The 22,418-nt window shown below is 36.1% G+C and overlaps 2 protein-coding genes across 3 annotated transcripts in view; both read left to right on the top strand.

Annotated features, from left to right (window-relative positions):
* Nucleotides 1-724: 724 nt before the first annotated feature.
* The window catches only part of LOC120359722 (farnesyl pyrophosphate synthase-like), a 71,562-nt gene continuing 49,868 nt past the window's right edge, over nt 725-22,418 (top strand). The window contains exon 1 of one of the 2 annotated variants that reach the window (XM_039458460.1): nt 725-1,163. In XM_039458460.1, coding sequence (XP_039314394.1) covers nt 1,011-1,163 — 153 coding nt within the window. In that variant the 5' untranslated portion in view covers nt 725-1,010. The remainder of the gene's footprint in view (nt 1,164-22,418) is intronic. The other variant, XM_039458464.1, reaches the window with a different exon arrangement.
* LOC113006020 lies at nt 16,858-18,236 on the top strand. The gene is made up of 3 exons (XM_039458467.1): nt 16,858-16,998; nt 17,085-17,917; nt 18,004-18,236. The coding sequence occupies exons 2-3, from the start codon at nt 17,603-17,605 to the stop codon at nt 18,145-18,147; spliced, it is 459 nt and encodes a 152-aa protein (XP_039314401.1). The 5' UTR covers nt 16,858-16,998; nt 17,085-17,602; the 3' UTR covers nt 18,148-18,236.

The raw sequence follows: 22,418 nt of genomic DNA, 5'->3' as shown, positions 1-22,418 counted from the left end.
TTTGACCTTGGGGGATGTCGCTAAGATTAGGTCAAGATCAAATGGATTTTCTAAAATAGAATACCTCATTTTTTATTTCAGAATCTAATAGCTGATATCAAGATTTTTTCAAAACATTATAAGAAAGTTTATTTTCCTTAAATACTTTTCGAATTATGAAGTTTGAAAGTTAATATCGTCGGATCTCAGATCCATCTGACTTTATTGCATGTAATGACCGCACACGCGGTCATTAATGCCAAGCCATTTGAATTTGTACGAGGCAAATTTAAGACGCGTGCTTCTTTCTAAATATTCATGTATTATGACCAATGGTTGTTCGATAATCTAAACTTAAATTAAATGAAAATTAACAACTAATTTCATTGTAAATTTTTATATGTTTCTATCCGAAATTTGTATATAAAATTTTTTCTACAAGATAAAAATTTTTCTTTGGTATTAACCCAGATAACACAAAATATTTATAAAATATTTACAAAATACTTCTAGTAATGAGTCAAATATTTTATAAACATTTTTATGGACTTAAATTGGACAGATCATAAATATTTAGTATAAATATTATGATAAATAGTATATAAAATATTATTAAAATATAGAATAAATTAAAAACCATATCTAAGTTTGGCTCGAATATAGCAAAAGCAACAACCTGAGCTTTATTAGGGTGTTTGTGTTTTTTGTTTTTGCTATATTCGAGTCGGACTTAGATATTGTTTTTAATTTATTTTATATTTTAATAATATTTTATGTAGAGGAAAGAAGGAAATTGTGGAATACCATTTTGTTTTTTGACAATAACTCACGTTAGTAAATATTAACACGACAATTCTAACTAATGTCAGTTTATTAGCCATAGAGTTCTACCAATCACTCCTGCTTAAAAAAGTGGATAAGAATGGAAAGTGTTATGTACATGGTAGATCTATAAAAGCCGCGCGAGAGTATGAGCGCCACGTGTATGTACAGACTACGTGGCGCTGTGGTAGGGAGAGACGTGCGCGCGTATGCGTGCGGATCGGAGCCTCTCCGTCCGAGGAGCTGGAGCAGGAAGCACGCGGTCGAGGTTTAGGCTGTGCCCTCCCTTCCGCGCTGGTATATCGAGTATTGCCCTAAAATACATACTCACTACTAGGCATAATCGTTATATGTTAATACGGGTAAGAATATAACAGAAAGGATTAAATCTATACTTTTGTGTCCGGTTTTCTATCCATCTTTATTCTTATCCATTCCTATAAAAATAATGGATAGAAAATCTATCCGAATGCTTAACAAGGTGGATAAGAATGAATTAAATCTATACTTTTTTATCCGTTTTTCTATCCATCTTTACTCTTATCCATTTCTATAGAAATAATGGATAGAAAATATATCCGAATGCTTAACAAAGTGGATAGGATTAAATCTATACTTTTTTATTCAGTTTTCTATCCACCTTTATTCTTATCTATTTCTATAAAAATAGTGGATAAAAAACTTATCCGATTGGATGTATTGTTCCGTAATGTTTATTTCTATATGTAACTTAATTGTATTAAATAATTAATATTAACCCTGACTAGCCAATGTAATTTTTTACTCCCAACGTGGGGTCACTCGCGTTTTTACGCTTCTATTAAAGAATACACCATTATGAGATTGTTTTTAACCGTAATTTTACTTAGTTTCAACCTTCTAGTATATGATTAAAAAGTGAAATGGTAATAACAATTGGTGAAACTATGTAATTTTGGCACGTACTGTACCGATGTGCGACGCGAGGAATTTTACTCGGACGCGAGTGACCCTACGCGTTGGCTAGTGATGGTTAATTATTAACAATAATTACATTATTATTTAAAGAAAACAAAGATTAGAAATTTTTTTTTATGACATTTTTTATTTTTTTGTAGTAATCTATTGCACTTTACATAAAAATTATGAATTAATAATATAAGGTGATACAAAATGCTTACGAGCCTAGATGCCTCCCGCTGGAGGACTCCAATTAAGAAAATGGAAAAATTAACCCGTTGTGGTTACACCTCTAAAAAATAACGTAATGGTTACACTGGGTCCAGTTGACCCGACGCAAAAAAACAGTTGCCATTTGCGTTTCTTTTGATGAATCGACTCAAATCCTTCACGTAAATGAAGTTTAAGACTTCTTCTTCGTAATCAAATCGTTTATGTATCCTTTATTAAATTTTTTAATATTGAAACGACACGAGGAAAAAAAATTTTGAAAAATGCCATTTTGTACTAAAAAATTTCTGAAAATTCAAATTTTTGAGTAAAATCAAAGTTATTACCGGGGTTCTACTCCAGAAGTAGTATACTTTTAAAGAAAAAATAGTATTATATCGAGTTTTTCAAAAAGTATATTTATTTTGAAGATTGAAGTTGGTAATTGTAATGAAAATCACGAAATGACATAAATCAATGTTGAAGAAGTAAAATAATGTGAAGAAATTTTTTTTTTGTGTCAAAAACTATATATATATATATATATATATATATATATATATATATATATATAACTATATGTCCTTGGGTCATCTAGACCCAGTGTAACCACAACGGGTTAATAAAGTTTCTATGTCATAAATTATAAAAATTTCCAATTAAGAAAAATAAACTTGAAAAATTTTTAAATATTTTTAATAAATGTTTACTCAAAAAAATTATAAAAATTATAAAAATAACAATTGTTTTTCATCATATTAAATAACGGTTGATTATAAACGGAAAAGCGAAACAATTTTTAATCTATTGCATGTTACATAAAAATTATGAACTAATAATATAAAGTGATACAAAATGTTTATAAGCCTAGGTGCCTTCCGCTGGAAGACTCCAATTAAGAAAATGGAAAAATTAACAGTTTTTGTGTCATAAATTATAAACATTTTCAATTAAGAAAAATAAATTTGAAAAATTTTTAAATATTTTTAATAAATGTTTATACAAAAAGAAATAAAAAAAATTATAAAAATAACAATTGTTTTCCATCATACGAAATATTGGTTGATTATAAAAAAAATGCGAAACAATTTTTAATCTATTGCACTTTACATAAAAATTATGAACTAATATAAGGTGATACAAAATGTTTATAAGCCTAGGTGCCTTCCGCTGGAGGACTCCAATTAAGACAATGGAAAAAATTAACAAAGTTTCTGTGTCAAAAATTATAAACATTTCCAATTAGGAAAAATAAACTTGAAAAATTTTTAAATATTTTTAATAAATGTTTACACAAAAAGAAATAAGAAAAATTATAAAAATAACAATTGTTTTCCATTATACTAAATAACGGTTGATTATAAACAAAAAAGCGAAACAAATTTTAATACGTGGTAAGAAAAAAAACACAATCTGTGCAAGTACATCCACGGCAATTGATGTTGTCCCACGAAAAATTTCAGCGAGTAATGACCCTATATTAATACCCAAGCAGCAAATAACATTGTTAAAAAGATTTTCGAAACATTTTAAAAACGTTAAAAATAATGGGATAAGTTCCTTTTATTTTATTATAAAACGTTTACTTTACATTTAAAAAAATGTCTTTTAATATTAAATAAATATTTTAAAAATATTTTAAATACATATATTCAATATTCACATTTTTTTAATGTTGAAAGAAACGTTTACTAAATGTTAAAAAAATTATCTTTGTATTAAAATAAATGTTTTTTTAATTAAATAAAGGAAACTTAACCTGTAACGTTTCTAAAAATGTTTTCTAAATATGTTAAAAATACTTTTAAAAATATTGTTTGCTACTCAAGATACTCACAGTCCATGTACCATACATATAATAAGGATATTTAAAATAATAAATATACTTTTTATTGCATAAAATATCATATGCAGCTAGCGGATAATGTAACAAAAATAATGTGCGTTTAAGAAACCCAATAAAGTGTGTTTAGGCTGTGAACAAACTTACTATACTTTATCAATGGCTTCACCAAACTATTTTATGTCAATCGATTTAAAATATCAACTTCAAATATTGCTTGAGACGGAGATTGAACAGAATACTTTGTTAAAAAGTTTTACTTCTTATTTTTTGGATGAATTAAAACAAAGTGATAACGATAATGATGTAGAAATGCAGACTAGGAGATATTGGAAGAATTACTTAACAGAAGACACAGTTACTTTCAATGAATCTGGGTTGAAGAAGAAAAAAGTTCTTATGATCTGTGGATTTTCAACACAATTTTCATTAGGCTACAAGGGTAGAAATGAGCTACTTAACATAATTAAACTGTTGGCAGGTCCTGAATTTCAAGATTGGAGTTTCAGTGACTACCATTTTTCAAAAATTTTTGATGTACCTGAAGAAGTTATTAGATATACCTTTTACTGCACAAAGTGTCATGAACCGCTAACGGATAATGTAACAAAAAATGCATTTAAGAAACACAATAAAGTATGTTCATGTTTTCTTTTGTCATAGTACCAAAAACACCCAATTTTCCATCAGAACAGTTAAATAATTGAAATCCAACGTTGCTTAATTCCTTCGCTTGATTAACAAGTGATTGTAAATATGTATTCATTATAGCAGCTAAAGGTTCATTTTTTCCCAACTACAAACCCGCTACTAATGTGTATTTAAATCGTAATTTGGGGGGTAACTCATTTAAAATAATAAAAATTAGCCGAATAGCTCGTTTTGAACTTTGAAATACCAATCGGTATTGAAAGTATAAGTTAGTACTATCACGTTTGGATTTTTCATATGCCCTATCATCTGTTGATACAATTGTCCATCGAAAAATATTACAGATATAAACGTCCCAAATAGCACATTGCCGTCTTTGTTGTCGTTTTGACTCTAAAATGACGCCAAAATTGTCACTTGACACCAGTTTTACGTCAAATTGATGCTAAGTGGCAATTTTGGTGTCATTTTGGAGTCAAAACGACAACAAAGACGGCAATGTGCTATCTGGGGGCTGTTCTGTCTAATTTAATCTCGGTTAGATTTTTTAAGCTATTCTGTACAATATCTGTTTCAAACAGTATTTAAAGTTGATATTTTAAATCAATTGATATAAGATAATTTGGTGAAACCATTGATAAAGCATAAGTTTATTTACAGCAAAATGGAAAATTGAAAAAAATCTTAGATAAGCCTTTGCTGTGCAGTGCTGATACAGTTTTTCGTTCTATTTTACAGAATAGAATGCAATTTAGTGGTTATTACGGGTGTTCTTAGTGCTGACAAAGAAAAACATGATATAAGATGTATGCGATTCTTAATGAAGGAGAATGATCCCGATGATAGAACTCACGACAGGCATACGTAAAATATGAGAAAAGCCAGTAAAAAATATAAAACGTGTACGGGAAAAAGAAAATGTAAATATTAATGGAGTTAAAAGGTTTTCCGTCTTATCAAAATTACGTACAATCGACATGGTATGGTCATTTGTTAGAGATTACATGCACGCCGATCTATTAAGCATCATGTCGCATTTATGGTCGATATGGAATAATCCGCGTAGTTTTATTTGCTTGACTAAAATATCGAAAAAATAAATAATCGATTACTAAAAATGATTCCTCCACGAGAGATCCATAGACTAATAAGACCTATCAAAAGCAAAAAATGCAAATGGAAAGCATCTGAGTGGCGATCTTTATTCTTGTTTTATGCCATTCCTTGTTTCAAAGGAATATTACGAAATGACGCGTTTTTACATTTAGCGTTACTATCGAATAGTATATAAACTTTACTTAAAACACGTATAAGCGCAGAAGATTAAATTAATGCGAGTCAGATGTCACTAACTTTGTAGGTTGTTTCGAAATTTTATATGGATCAAAATATGTTACATTTAACGTTCACTCTTTAAGACATGTTGTAAAGTGTGTTAAATATTACGGACCTTTATGATGTACATCAACGTTTCCTTTCAAAAACGCTATTTTTATCTAAATCGATGCGTCCATGGACCAAAAGAAATTTACAAACAGATGGCAAAAAACACTTTACAAATCTAAAGTTATAAAACTATTGTAGAAGAAGTTTCAGAAACGTATATCTGTTCGTCGTATTGCAATTCTTTATTTCAGTCGGATGAGGTTATATCGTTTAATCGAATCCCTGTGGGTAATGTCGTATTTATAGGAAAAGGAAAGCATAGTTTCAACAACGAAATAAATTCACAATTTCATAGTCAGGTTGTAATATATGAACGGTGTATATACAAAAAAATAGCCATAAATTCTATATTGTATAAACGCGCCACAAAATCTAACGATACAGTGTTTCTGTTAAACGATGGAGTTTTTGTAATGATATTGAATCTGTTGTATTGCGATGGCACTGGTTATGCAGAAATTGTGGAACTAAATACAATAAATGTTCTCCTTTTGTGTGAAAATTTTAATGTCAACGTACTTTCACCTATTAAACATATCAAAAATTTTATATCTAAGAATGTTTTTAAATATTAAATGCCATATTTACATTAAAAATTATAGAATAATTGATTTAGAAAGTTATTCAAAATTATGTGTACTAAATTTATATTAATAATTACAAAATAACTAATTTAGAAAACTTAAGATTTAAACTATACGCGTTACTGAACATGTGTATTACAGAAGGAGATGGAATTAGTTAATTTCGGTGATAGAAACTATAGATGGAGGGAAAAAATTATAGAAAAAAGCTATGGGAACATAATACTGATAAAAGTCGTCGGGCAGGAAGACGGGGATTCGGTCATGGGGATTTAAGGCCGTAATTATAGAATGTAGAGCATCTAGGTCCGGGTGAAAGTGTAGACAAAAATCAAACAGGGAATCAGGAATGGATTTTAAAGGAAATTGCTGTATTATTTCCTCAATGGAGCTTTGAAGCCCATTGAGGTAGTAATACCGCGGGCGACGAGGAGTATTGTGTACACGATGAAGAACTCGTTCACACTTGTTTTTTTCGTTTTAATGACAAATTTATTAAACCTCAAATTTACACTAAACGTGTTTATTACGTTCTTACGTATCGAATTTTATAATTTCGCTTGCTTTCACTCGTGAGTAATATTGTTAGTCGCAAACGTTAGTATTCGCACGAAATTAGTGCTCCAGCAGGATCGAGGAAGAATGTGTGTCCGCTCGAGGAAGGATCGATTTTTATAGATCCTCGGAGACTCACGCGATCCCACCACTTCATCGCCAACAAATCCGTAAGAGACTTCGTGGTCCTTCTGTATGATTGGCTGTCGTGCACAGCCGAGATCGCGCTAACTCTGGCGCCCATATGTCTGAGACATGTCTGAACATGTTTGACCAGTATCGCGTAGAACTTGCTCGATCTTATAATTTATACTATTTTACGCAACAAAGAGAGAGCTCGACTTCTTCCAGAAACTCCACACTAGATGTGGAGCACGCTGGAGAAGGAGGGGGACTTGATGTAGGAAGATCGAAAGGAATAGGGAGTAGGAGATAGTTTCTAGAGGAAAATCGGGGGCTATTCTATATGTGAGCAAGGAGGAGATTGAGACGGCGGGAGACTCGGGTCGGAGCTTCTGAGAAGTTCCAGGAGCTTCAGGAGAAATTGGAGAAAGGGTTCGGGATCTTGCAAATTTTCCGCTTTCTCGGGAGCGAGTTGTTTCTCTTAAGGAGCGGTCTCCTGCTCCAAGGGGTCGCGTCTTAATTCTTGGAAGTACTCCTCGTACGCCTGGTCGAGGAGTATCAGCGCTCGTCTGACCCGTTCGCGGCGAAGACGTCTCGCGGCTCGGCGACCGATTGTGGAACGTTTCCCGTGGTTGACCACTATCAACCGCATTCGATTGTTAATTGTTATCCCGAGGGAGTCAGAGAAAGAAGAATGAAAAACTTGTTACAGACGAAGAAAAAAAGTAGACTGCAGAATTCTGTGGGGTTGAAGGTGCTCATCGAAGCGCAGACTGATGGCTCCAAGGAGTGCTCAAGCTCAGGGTCGGCGGAACAGGTACAGCCCGAGTGGTGACCAGGATTGTTGACCGGGGGAGGAGGGGGAGGGGGTGTCCCACCAAGAATTTAAAATTTTTCAATAGCAGTTTAAAAATACAGTTATACATAGTTTATTCACAGTTTATTTTTTGGACAATGCAAATACCGTTGTACGCTTTACATTTTGAGCTATAAATTCGTCCATTAAAACTTCCATATCGAGTTTATCAGTTATGTCGCTGTATATATGTAATATTGCTACATGATCAAGTCGATCTTACAACATTGTTGTTCTGAGATAATTTTTTAATCGCCGAAGAGTAGAAAAACTTCTTTCATTGGTGCATGACGAACCCAGGATTGTCATTAACAATTTTATAAATTTGACATAGTCGGGAATGAGCCCCATACTCCATTCGTTTTTACGTAAAAAATTAACAATTTCTCTCAAATTTGATATTTTAACATTACTTCTGCTCGTCAGATTCAAAAACATATCCCTATCGCTGACAAGTCGATCTTTTTCAAAGTCGTCTCCACAAAAATTGATAATTTTTGCAACATTTGTAGATTCGCCAACGGCAAAGGCTTCTAAAGATTTTAGAAATCGAGCTGCTTCCGTATCAAAACGACTGTTTAAAGACGTCAAAACTCGGTCATATATTTCAAAATATATTTTGCAGTACATTTCTTTCGAAGTTTTGAAAACAAGATTTTCGCTATTGCTTGAATCTAATCGCTTTGGAATTTTCCGTTGACGCGGTAGCTGTGGTTCATCAATATCTAATTCTTTTACTCCGTCATTGCTTTTCTGTCAAATTATCTCGAATTTGGAATCGCGAGATACATTCATACTATAAATTACTCCCTCGATTTTTCGATACGAGTCATTCACGCTTAGTTCCGAGTTCTGAAGGTCTTTATTCAAAATTTCTATCCGATTAAGTAATTCAATTATCATTGTTAAAAAAAGAAAAACTCAAAGGTTCTCATATGTTCAAAAAAACCTGATGCTTTGGCCGAGATGATGCTGTCGACTTCACAATCTGTAATCCGCTCCACGAAAAATTTCATCAGTGGTTCGTAGTTGGCTCGGACTGTTTTCAGGGAACTTATTCGCATGACCCACCTATAACATACACTCGCAAATACATGAGATGAAACTGCTGAAAGTTCTGTTTGTAATAAAACTGAAATTATGCGATCAAATTTATACCTGGTTGGGCAGTAGGCAGCGAGGGTAAGATTTTTATTCGTGGAACTTTCTGATTCTGACTGGAGTTGTTGAAATTGTGAGATACGTTTCGGTGAATCTTTTGCAAAATTAATCATATTTTTTACTACTCCTATGAATTTTCTTGTAGCTGGAACTTCTTCCATGGCATCCTGGACCACAAGATTCAGGTTATGGGCGTTGCAATGTACATATAAAGCACGAGGTTCAATTTCCCTGAGTCGAGTTTGCAAACCAGTTATTTTCCCCGAAACATTCGCTGCTCCGTCGTAATATTGTCCTCTAAGTTTTGTAATCGGCAAATTGAAACGAAGAAAAACATCTTGGACGATTTGGAATAGAATTTCGGCCTTCGTGGAAGACGTTGAGTAAAATCCGAGGAAAAATTCTGACGACACAAAATTTTGTGAAACAACTCTCAAACATATCGATATCTGTTTCATCTTCGACAAGTCAGAAGTTTCGTCCAAAAGTAACGCACAGAATTCTGCTTGTCTTATTTCCACAAGATTTTCTGCCATAACTTTTGCAGCCATGAGTTCTAATATTTTGTTACATCATGATGTAACCATTTGTGGCCATTCCGTTTCAGCCACGATTCCAGTTCCGATACATCTTCTGCGCGTGCTTTTAATATTTGTATAAAGTTTGAATTTTCGTTATTGATGCCACGCAAGGGCAGCCCTTGTTTTGCTAATACTTTTAAAGTACTGAAAATTTTTCGCAGTGCTGTCCGGTAATTCATCATTTGCTTTTCTGTTGCACTTGATAAATGTTGAATAATATTCACTGTCTTCAGTTTTGCTAGAGCTTCAGTACTATCTACGTGTAATGAACTTGTTGAATGTTTCTTGATTCTGGACGTAGCGTTATTCCAGTTGTTAAATCCTGTGTCAACCCAGGCTTCCTTTGACTTCAAAGCGCGTGAATCGTAAGACAAAATTAATTTTTTTTCCAACGCTTCAGTACAAGTAGTGCAAATTGCTTTCTTATTTGCGTTCAATTCAAGCCAAGGATTTGCCTTCTGCCAACGTGGGAATGACACTGATACTGTATGATAATAATATTTTTGTATGCATTATTTCTTATTTTATGCAATATGCAATTATAGAATTACTTACGATTTTGAGTCACATTTGCACAATTTTCTTGATTTTCATCAACTCTTCTACAATTAACATTTGGATCTTCGTCACTCTTTGAGGTTAAGATTGATTCCACGTCGCTTCCATATCGATTGCGTTTGCTTAGCTCACTTAGCTGAATAGGGAGAAGAGCACTGGCGATGTTTCCTTCGCTGTCTCTCTTGCACTTAATGACGAACTTATCCATTCTCTCGACATCTCAAATACCGCCTACCGGTTTTGTTCGCTATTGTATTATTTGTATCACTCGTCACGTGACTACGTAATGCTACATGACTTGCAAGGGCTGCGTTCCAAAACATCACTTGGGTAACCTTTAGCCTATAGTATATGTAACGTATATTATAGACCAGAGGTTACCCGGGTGATGTTTTGGAACGCAGCCAAGCAAGGATGCGAGTCGAGGTCGAGAGCAACACGCAACACATGCGTAGTGGAGATGCGCAGTAAGCGAAAAGTGTAACTTGTTATGCGCATCTTCTCCACATGATACTATATGTAGAGACCCAATAAAAAGAGACTTGCCAACTCCAATTCGTCGTATTCTGATTAGCTGGAGTATGGGCGAACACATAAATCACGTGATGAGTTGACGAGTCTCTTTTTATAGGGTCTTTAATTAATTGGCCGACTGTTGAATTCACCACACGGGAATTTTCCGAGTGGTGTCTACCCTCACCTCCACCACGTTTTCCGCCGGCCCTGCTCAAGCTGTCAATTGGTGGTGCTGCTCGGAGGTTTTTATATGAAGTTCTTGAGCACAGATTGTTTTTAAAATACTCGCACAGCTTCTAAACTTGTTAGGTGAAGATGCAAAATGTGTATGTGAAATAACGTGAATGTGAATGCGAGTGCAAATGCAACTGCGACGGCAAATGCGAATGCGAATACAAATGCGAATGCAACTCCGAATGCGACTGCGAATGCGTATGGCGCTCGAAAGTTGCACATTTTATACGACTTAGGAAAAGGGTGTGAAGATGATCAAGTGGGTGAGATGGAGATTTGATTGGATTAAACTTTTTAAGATTTCTCTAATCTTTGGTGAATTATTTGCTGTTGAAATTTCGGGTTTGCTGGTTGGGTATTACACCAACTCACTACCAATCATTTTTTCGGATGATCTCTCGTTGGCTAATTTTTCATCTTCTTCTGGGTTTTCTTAATTTTTAGAGAGACGAACGGTTGCGTCGTCCAATCGCTTAAGGGATTCGTTATCTAGGGATTCGATTTCCCTCTTTCTGGAACGTTTGATGCTGATTTCTTGTATTACCGCGTCCGTTTATTTAGGACTCATTTTTCATATAAATCATCTTTTGACTTGTGATAAAACGTGCATTTGAACGAACAAAGCCGGGGTTATAAATTTTATAGTTTTATAGTTTCCGTCCGGCGTCGCGACTCAATACTATCGTTTGCTGTCGCCAGACTTAAATATTATTTCTGTTTTTCCTTTCCGTTCCGGCTTTGTTTGTTTTTATAAATTACTATATTAGAGTGAGCAAATATTGCTCGTAATTTCGTCATCGCATGATTTAGCCGACTTATTACTCCGGATGCGATATTTGAGCCTAATATCTTTCGATTTTTTTTCTAATAATAAACAAGGGACGGTGTTATTGTAAAGAGGAAAATCATAGGAGCCTTCGGATGCGATGATTGAGTGTTATAAATTTTAAGGACAATCTCTTTGCTTTGTTTTGTATTTTACACGAGGGATGCGAAAAGAGAAATCGTGGAATCTTCCGGATGTAACACAGTCATATATACAGTTAGTCAATTTGACAGAAACTGTTTCTTTCATGTATTATGTACAAGATTCCTTACTTTATTGATAAGAATGAAATACGTTTTCTTACTTGTCACATGAGGAAGTTGCTAACAAGGGAAGTGTCACCTCGATTTTAATGAAACTTTACACACATTAAGTAACATAATTAGATGATTTTAGAAACTCTCTGTTGCGGCTAATATACGGTTTCAAAAGGTTAAATCATTCTTTATGTGTATAGCGGTTTTCAGCTTTTCCGAAAACTATTCAAGATATCAAAAAATGTTTTATACAAAAGATTTACAATCCAGTAGATTTTTGTTCTATTGGAAAAGCTATTCAAAAAATATTATTCTGTTCTATATGTGGTGCACCTGCTATAATACGATGTTCCTGGTGTAAGAAATATTTTTGTATGCAGCATTTTTTTAAAGGATATCATAATTGCGAACATTTTGTCATATAATTATCACGTTATTAATAGCAAAATTTACAATTAATTATAAAATAGTCAATATAAATACATTTGTTGCTGTTTGAAATAAAAAATATACGTAAGAGATAATTTTACTCCGTGAAACCGTATATTGGCCGCAACTGATAGTTTCTAAAATCATCTAATTATGTTACCTAAATGTGTATAAAGTTTCATTAAAGTCGGGATGTGATAGTTCGAGAGATTCCCTTCTAAGTCGAACCTCTCCGGAAGTGCAAATTAATAAATCTGCATTTAAAGAAATGTATAAACACTTAGAAATTAAATCTGAGGTAATATCTTTTTTTACAATTTTTTTATTCTTAAACCGTCTTGGGAAGTGTAAATTAATAAATTAACATTTTGTTACGTCCGGCTTTAGAAGTGAGATTCTTATCTTACTATAAGAGTATTTAGGGGTGGGAGGACGTGACACTGAGCTCGTGCACGCGTACTATGGGGCGTGACACGAGAGGAACGCGTAGACGTTTCAGGTCATGTGTCAATGGTTGACCAGGATCCAATGACAGATGTCCAGTCCGTCGTTCGCGCTCCTCGGTCCTGTTTCGGGGCAACGTATTTAAACGCTCCCCCCAGGATCGGACCACGTGCTGAAATCTGTTGAGAGCTAGGGATGGTGGTGGGGTTTATGGTCGAGAAATCAATTCAAATTAGAAAAAAAGATTTAGTTTAATAAGGAAAAAAAAGTTTTATACAATTAAATTTTATACATGAAGTTTTATTTTAAACATTGTAAAAGTGTTTATAGTGTTACGTTTATAGTGTTACGTCCAATATGCAATTATAGAATTTTATAAGTTATTTGAGAATCGGGGGAATAGGGGCGAGGAGAATTATCTACGGGGGAATCGGGGGGAAATTCGAACGGGGGAAGTCGCTCTTCTTCCGGTGCGACCGGGGAGTACGAGATTGGGGGGCAAATTAAGTCAACTTGCGCGGCAATGCTGTTAATTTCCTCCTCAATAGCTTTGAGGCGGCGGATTCGACGATTGTAGCGATTGCGGCGGCACTTTGCGGCTACCCGGGACTTGTTTTTGTAAACTTTGGGGACTTTATCGCTATTCACTAAAAATAAAAAAAAACTCTGTTTCTATCTGTGTTTTGCAAAAGGTTAGAATTTAGACACCCTTTCGGGTTAACTGAAAGAGATTGAAAGTTTAAAAAAATTCGACTGAATCTAAGGGGAAGGAGAGGAGGAAACAAGGAATTCTTACGAGTGAATCTCAACAAAGAGAAGAAATAAAGAAATTCTTTCGGATTAACTCTTGCGAGTGAATCCCAAGAAAGAGAAAATGTTGTAAAAGGAGGGAGGGGGAGAGAGAGAGAGAGAGAGAGAGAGAGAGAGAGAGAGAGAGAGAGAGAGAGAGAGAGAGAGAGAGAGAGAGAGAGAGAGAGAGTATGAGAAGGAGTGTGGAAAGGGAAAAGTAATAAACTTAATAAATATATTATGTTTACACTAAAGTCTTTTGCGATAGAGAGAAAAGGTGCTTGGAAAACAAGAGCGAAATAGGAACTAAACAATTAATTCAGGACTTACTGCTTGCTGATTGTAGTGTGAGTGTTGATGTAAGTGAATGTGATACTCTCGGAGCCGCAGACCTCCAAACTGGGCCGCACTCGGCGGGAGATGGTAAATCTAGTCGGAGGGATTCCGCGTGCGATGCACAATGGTCTGCATATCCCAAGCAACCACGTTTCAAATGATACTTTTTCCTCTCGACCGAGACTTGTGCCGCGTACGAGTTTAAAGACCGCGATCCGAGAGTCATAGAACTCGGACATACAAGATGTCACGGAACTGTGATTCGGATTGAGCAAGGATCGAAACACGACTAGACTAGCTGCTCCGCTGGAAAACGCGCCTATTTATACAATTTTTTGTCTATGATTTTCTTTGTCCCATCGAGGGCCGTGTGCACTACTTTATTCATTAATACATCCACGTGCAATATTTGGTTTTACGACTTTTTTATATTCCTCGGTAATTGTTATCCGAGAAAGCGGCAGGTTTGACAATTTAACTCCCGGAAAGCATTAAATGTCAAAATTCGTTGATTTATTGCTATGCGGGTGCCGGGCATTAAGTAATCAAAGGAGTGCACACGTGCGTCTTTTAGCTCCCTGATTTTACTATCTTTGATGTTTTGGGCGTCGAACAACGGTGTCACCTCAAATCTCCATGATTGGTGAGTTTATATCTACTTAATTCATGTCATCTGATTATTGCCGTGAGAGTCACCGTATTCTTGGAATCGGGATGAGATCACCGCCGTTCGGCCCCGTTAATTGGTTGCGAGGGAAAAGAATTGTTACTCCGCAGGACGTAACAATAGAGAGGATTTTATATTTAACTAACATTATATTTAACTAACTCTCCAAATTATAATAATAAACTTAAGTTACTTTGTATTAACCACACACACACACACACACACACACACACACACACACACACACACACACACACACACACACACACACACACACACACACACACACACACACGCACGCGCGCGCGCACACGCGCACACACGCGCACACGCGCGCACACGCGCACACACGCGCACACGCGCACACACGCACACACGCACACACGCACACACGCACACGCGCACACACGCACACACGCACACACGCACACACACAGGGTGTCCCATTTTAATGGGGCATCCTAAATATTTCAGTTTTTTTGCATTTTACAAAAAAAATGTTTTAGATAAAAGTTGTATAGTTTCAAGGGGGTCATAAGATGGTGTCATTAATTTGACCTTGAATAGTTGCGTGAAAGTCACGTAAAGGCACCTTCAATTTTTTAAACGGAACTTCCTACTTTTTATTACATATTCTTATAGATTATCTTGAGACCTTTTCAAAACACTACAAGAAAGTTTATTTTAGTTGAGTACTTTCTGAGTTGTAAGGCTTAAAAGCTACGGTATACTGTAACTTTCAAGCGTCACAACTCCGAAAGTACTTAACAAAAATAAACTTTCTTGTAGTGTTTTGCAAAAGTCTTGAAGTAAGTTACAAGAATATGCAATAAAAGATACAATATTAGAGTATCGGTAGTTCCCTAATTAAATGATATCGGTACTTCCCTAACATTCTATATTTTTTATTGCATTTTTTTGTAGTCAATTTTGAAAGGTTTTCAAAACAATATAAATAAGTTTATTTTTGTTAAGGACTTTCCGAGTTATAACGCTTGAAAGTTACAGTATACCGTAGCTTTTAAGCCTCACAACTCAGAAAATACTCAACGAAAATAAACTTTCTTGTAGTATTTTGAAAAGGTCTCGAGATAAGCTATAAGAATATGTAATAAAAAGTAGGCAGTTTCGTTTAAAAAATTGAAGATATCCTTTATGTGACCTTCAAGTAACTATTCAAGGTCAAATTAATAACACCATTTTATGACCCTCTTGAAACCATACAACTTTTGTCTGAAATATTTTCTTGTAAAATGCAAGGATATGGAAACATTTGGGGTGCCCCATTAAAATGGGACACCCTGTATATATACGTATAATGGTGTGTATATTTATGTATGTATAATTCATGGTATATGATAACGTTTGCTTGAGAGCAGAGAATCTTGACTATTATGATTCTATTGTGTTGGTGCGGATGTACGTGTGTGGTTGCGTCACAGTTTCTTTATCTCCATAGTAGATGGGGAGAACATGGAATGAAATCTTGTGACGGGAACCAGATAAGGATTCGGATGATCAGGATAAAAAAACGGGATAGCCGCGTCCTGTGGAGCTTGAGCGACGGCGTCCCTTAGTAACTCAAGGTCCACAGGACTGGGACTAATACGGAAAACATGGGGATGGAAAGGGGCATTATATGTCGGGAAAGCAAAGAATTCCGGCATCACTTGTTCGATCCCGTGAGGATGAACATGAGGGAGAGGAGGAGGTGGGAAAATCTCTTCGAAATCATGTGAGAAGGACGAAGGGGGAAAAGGGAAAGCGGGGATTTCTTCAGGTTTTGAAGAATACGTTTTCTCGCACTTTCGAGGAGGTGCTAAGGAATAAGGAGAGGAGATGCGTGGAGAGAACTCTTCGCACTCTTGCGGAAGTGAATGCAAAGAAGAAGAGTGAACAGAGTATCCTTCGTGGAGGTGCCAAAGGAGATGGAACAGAAAATTCTTCGTACACTCGTAGAGGTGCTGAAGAAGATGGAACAGAAAACTCTTTGTACACTTGTGGAGGTGATGAAGAAGATGGAACAGAATATTCTTTGCACACTCGTAGGAATCGTTAATAAATTCCTGTCATTCAAAGGCTGGATTCCTTTGGGTAGACTCACCTATTGTGTTTATCTTTTGCATCCGATCATTATACGATCAATTAGTTTATACAATGAAACAACAATACATTTAGAATTTCTGCCGTTTGTAAGTATACGAATATTTTATTAATTAATATTAAAATTTCAATATTAATAAAAAATGTAGTAACTTAATTTGATTTTTGTGTTCAGGTTGTTCTATCTATGGGATACATTGTGGTTAGTTACTTTTGCGCTTACGTATTATTTATAACAGTGGAAATACCTTGTCTTCTTTTAATGCGAACGTTTATTCAAAACCGTTCAACTAACATAATAGTTAAAAAGGTACTTTAATATAAATCGCATTTTATGCAAGATATTATAGCTATTAAAAAGACGATATTTCTCTAATTTAATAAAACTGTGAACTTTGTCACAATTTATACATAAGTTCTTCAAAAAATAACATGAGGATGGAAAGGGGCATTATATGTCGGGAAAGCAAAGAATTCCGGGATCACTTGTTCGATCCCGTGAGGATGAACATGAGGGAGAGGAGGAGGTGGGAAAATCTCTTCGAAATCATGTGAGAAGGACGAAGGGGGAAAAGGGAAAGCGGGGATTTCTTCAGGTTCTGAAGAATACGTTTTCTCGCACTTTTGAGGAGGTGCTAAGGAATAAGGAGAGGAGATGCGTGGAGAGAACTCTTCGCACTCTTGCGGAAGTGAATGCAAAGAAGAAGAGTGAACAGAGTATCCTTCGTGGAGGTGCCAAAGGAGATGGAACAGAAAATTCTTCGTACACTCGTAGAGGTGCTGAAGAAGATGGAACAGAAAACTCTTTGTACACTTGTGGAGGTGATGAAGAAGATGGAACAGAATATTCTTTGCACACTCGTAGGAATCGTTAATAAATTCCTGTCATTCAAAGGCTGGATTCCTTTGGGTAGACTCACCTATTGTGTTTATCTTTTGCATCCGATCATTATACGATCAATTAGTTTATACAATGAAACAACAATACATTTAGAATTTCTGCCGTTTGTAAGTATACGAATATTTTATTAATTAATATTAAAATTTCAATATTAATAAAAAATGTAGTAACTTAATTTGATTTTTGTGTTCAGGTTGTTCTATCTATGGGATACATTGTGGTTAGTTACTTTTGCGCTTACGTATTATTTATAACAGTGGAAATACCTTGTCTTCTTTTAATGCGAACGTTTATTCAAAACCGTTCAACTAACATAATAGTTAAAAAGGTACTTTAATATAAATCGCATTTTATGCAAGATATTATAGCTATTAAAAAGACGATATTTCTCTAATTTAATAAAACTGTGAACTTTGTCACAATTTATACATAAGTTCTTCAAAAAATAACATGAGGATGGAAAGGGGCATTATATGTCGGGAAAGCAAAGAATTCCGGGATCACTTGTTCGATCCCGTGAGGATGAACATGAGGGAGAGGAGGAGGTGGGAAAATCTCTTCGAAATCATGTGAGAAGGACGAAGGGGGAAAAGGGAAAGCGGGGATTTCTTCAGGTTCTGAAGAATACGTTTTCTCGCACTTTTGAGGAGGTGCTAAGGAATAAGGAGAGGAGATGCGTGGAGAGAACTCTTCGCACTCTTGCGGAAGTGAATGCAAAGAAGAAGAGTGAACAGAGTATCCTTCGTGGAGGTGCCAAAGGAGATGGAACAGAAAATTCTTCGTACACTCGTAGAGGTGCTGAAGAAGATGGAACAGAAAACTCTTTGTACACTTGTGGAGGTGATGAAGAAGATAAAACGGAATATTCTTCGCACACTTGTGGAGGTGCTGAAGAATCAAACAAAGAAATGGAAGCGGGATATTCTCCGCATTTTTGTAGAGGTACTGGAGAAGAAGGAAACGGGATTTCCTCTATGCTTGGCGTAGGGGAGAGGGAACTGCGCCAAGAAAACTCAGGGGAATTCAAGTGAAAAATATCAGGCTGTGGAGGAATTAGGCGGCAGAGGTGATTGTAGTATTCTTTGGCAATAACCGAATTAGCCGGAGAGTACGGGGGTGAGTTAAATTCTTGACGGGGGATTGGGGAATAAGAAATAGTTGAGACTGATTCAGGGGGGAAGTCAGAGGTTACTTTGTATGAAAATAATGAGGAATTTGAGGGGCCTGGGGAACCGGGTTGAGGGACTTGAGGGGCCTCAGGGGCCTCAGGCTCTTCGGGAACAGGAGATGGAGGCGATTGGTGAGGAACCGGCTCAGCTTCAAGTTGGCTGCGGCCTATTCCCCGTAGGAACTTGTCGTAGGCTTTGTCAAGGAGGCAACGCGCTCTCCTAGTTTTTTCTTTTCGGAGACGTTTCGTGCCCCGGCAAGTTTGTTTCTGGATTATTGTTAGGCACTAAATTTAATTTAAATAAATAATAAAAAAATAAAATAAAACAGAGATGGGGAATTGGGGGAGAGAAGGGAAACAAATTTGTTAACGACTTACTGGTTGTTGGTAGTATGTTAATTGTGTATATGATGACCTTTGATCTTGAAGGTGTCCGGTCGGTGGAGTATTCCAGAGAGGAACGTCGGCATCGTGGAGGAGCTAGGCGTGGTCAATGCCTTCACGAACCAACGTCGAATAGTTAGTCGACGCAAAACACACTAACTGGTTAATCAGCCAACTCGATCGAGACACTTTGCGACTAAACATCCACGAGGTTATGGCACGGTACAACTGCAGGTGCGGCGTCACAGACTCGAACAACAAAACTGTTACGGACTGTGCCACCGATAGAACAAGAATGGGTTTTCTGCTCCGGAGTTTCGGCTTATATACCAATTTTGGCCGATAATTCTTATATTTTTTAAGGGCCGGGTATTCTATTTTTTGTTCAGTTTGTCCACGCACTTCTAGAATCTCGGTTCTCAGTGTCCCATTACCTCTAATGTTCGCCAAGGAGATGCGCTTCCGCATAATGCTGCAAAGAGATACTTCTTGGAGCAATCTCGTAAATTTATTTTATTTTTATTTAGACAATGTAGGCGACTCTTAGAGGACCACCAGTTCAATATTTTTGACATGTTTATTGTGCCATGTGCACTGATTCTTAGCGTCAAGAAAGTAGCGGTCATGAGAATTACAATTTCTGGGTATCATTCTAGCGTCCCCAGATGTTGCTCACTTGAGTTTGACTTTACGTTGGGCCCTATTCTTTCAAGAGGCTTCACGTTTCAATCTTAACGTTCGTCTAATGCAGGCGACCTTTAGGAGATCACTTATTTGGTAAGGCATGTTTATTGCGCCATGTACATAGAATTGTTTTTAATTGACTTGCGAAGATAGAAGGAATCAACGCGTTGCAAAGCGCTCGCGGGAGTTTGTAGGCGCTCGCGGGGTTGGTGCGTGTGAATACCATGAGGTAAATTTCTTAGATTCCACATACGATGTTAAATTTAATTTGTATTTTCTGATCTTAGTTTGACGTGTACGACGCAATAGCAGCTGGTACACGCAATCATTATGTGATCTTAAACTTAGTATTTCTTTGTTATTACTATTTTTAATCATAGTGAGAAGTATTACAGAAAATAAATGGCTTTGCGTAGCAGCTCCAATTCTAATTCAAATTCAAATTCAAAGACGTTAACTAACAAGGGAATGGTCATGAGTGTCCTGCGCCAATTTGATTCTTTTCGAAATATGTTGTTAAACACGAAAATCTAAGAGACCCGTATTTTTTAATATAGGTGGAATCTCATATTTAAAGGGTGAAACATCCCTTTAAAAAAAAAACGGTTTTTCTTTTTTGGGACAAATATCGTCGAAAGTATAAGAAATAGAAAAAAATTTTTTATGAAAAGTTGTACGGTTTTAAGATTACTTTAATGTTGTAAAAAATTTTTTTGTTTTGTTTAACAAAATACCCCCATCAATCAACATTTTTTAAATTAAAAAAATTTTTTTAGCCAAATTAAAGGTTATTTTTTCCAAAATCAACCATATATAATAAAATTTGAAAAATTTGAAATTAATCTTAGTCGATAGGGGTATTTTGTTAAACACACAGATGTCGACACTAGATTGTGTGGCGTTGCAAGCGCTAGTTGCGACGCTGAAGTCGCTTTCTTTTTTCTCGCTCCGTCTGATGTCATTGCGTGCCACGTGCGGACGCTCCGTAAACCGTAATGATAAAAATATAAGTTGCGTTCGGTAAGATCACTACATATTTTAAGTGTTACCGCGGAATCATCTTCGGCTCATGCTCCGGTAATTGTAAGAATATTCGCGTCATTATTTCTACGCTTGTATCGCGGTTATCTGGGGTTTTTGTAAACTATCGAGATTATGCGTTACCGCCCGTGCTATCGTACGCACGTGATCACGTTTCTATTCTCGTATTTTGAATGTTTCTAACGTTTCTAGAAGTTTGTAATAATTTTGTCGTATTAAAATCAAAGCTTTTTGAGTAGTATTTCCTTGCACATTTAACGATTCCCCGTCAATCACATTTCGCCATTGGTTAGTCGTTGTCGGCACTTTGACACACGCTGCGTCGTATTGGATACCACGATCACTCTAGCCACAAACTGCGACGTGATCACGGCGCGTGGCGCTTAAGGACGTTCACCAGCTAATCGATTTCTATACTTCTATGCTTCAAATTTAGACTATATGCTATTAATATCATTATCGATATATCCCCAAAATTCCAGAAAACATAGCGGTACCGAATTCGAGGTTTTAACTTGTAAGGTAAAACCCAAGCGTGGGCTCAAGTGACATTTCAATTCATAGCGAATGTAATATCTATACGATTGTTCTAAAAAAGTAAGATATGATGCAAAACGATGCTAGAAATAACATAAAAAAGAACGGAAATCTGTAATGGTGTTGTTGTTGAGTTATCAAAGTTTGAAATGTTATATCCGACAGCATTTCAAAGCAAGTCTCCGCATGGAAGGAGAGCCGCAGCTGAGACAGGGCAACGCCGCGCCGCGTTGTGCGTAGTAACACTAGCCTATTAACTCTCTTTTACTCCTATCTGCAACGTTGCCGGGTCTCTGCTCTTCTCAACGCAGTCTAGTGTGCGTATCTACATACAAAAGCACTAAACTCTATAAATACTGGAAAGAGTCGTGGCCGGAAAAAGGCGGTTAGAGAGAGAGGTTACGTTATGTTGGTTGTCTCTTTCTGTCGTAGGCCTTTTTTTATAGCGGTACAAGCATCGTCAAAAGTATGCTGACTGATGAGTTTAGAGAACGATTCAGAGGCACTTTAGGAGGTTTGACTAATTTTTAGATACGATTATACCATAAAAAATGGCGGGTTTCAAAAGCTTAAAAAGAAAAGAGACAGCCAACATAATGGTAACCTCTCTCTCTGACCGGTCTTTTACGTACGATTTCTATAGGACGGATCTTCCCAGTATGTATAGAGTTCAGTGCATACAAGACATTAAATTCCGTTTGCTTGTCTCGTAAGTACACTCAACAAAAAAAATATTTGCATGAGAAACGGAGTGGGGTGAGAAATGCGCTACGCACCGAGAAGCGAGCGTGCAG

Source organism: Solenopsis invicta, chromosome 2 (assembly GCF_016802725.1).
Source record: "Solenopsis invicta isolate M01_SB chromosome 2, UNIL_Sinv_3.0, whole genome shotgun sequence".
Taxonomy (NCBI): Eukaryota; Metazoa; Arthropoda; class Insecta; order Hymenoptera; family Formicidae; genus Solenopsis; species Solenopsis invicta.
Note: the sequence above shows the minus strand (reverse complement) of the source record. Positions and strands in the feature narration are given on the sequence as shown.

What these genes read in the sequence shown, in the direction of transcription:
- LOC113006020 (XM_039458467.1), top strand. Translation starts at nt 17,603, where the DNA reads ATGCAAAGAAGAAGAGTGAACAGAGTATCCTTCGTGGAGGTGCCAAAG. An exon ending in ATTTAGAATTTCTGCCGTTT is followed by an intron (nt 17,918 to 18,003) that starts GTAAGTATACGA and finishes TTTTGTGTTCAG; the next exon opens with GTTGTTCTATCTATGGGATA.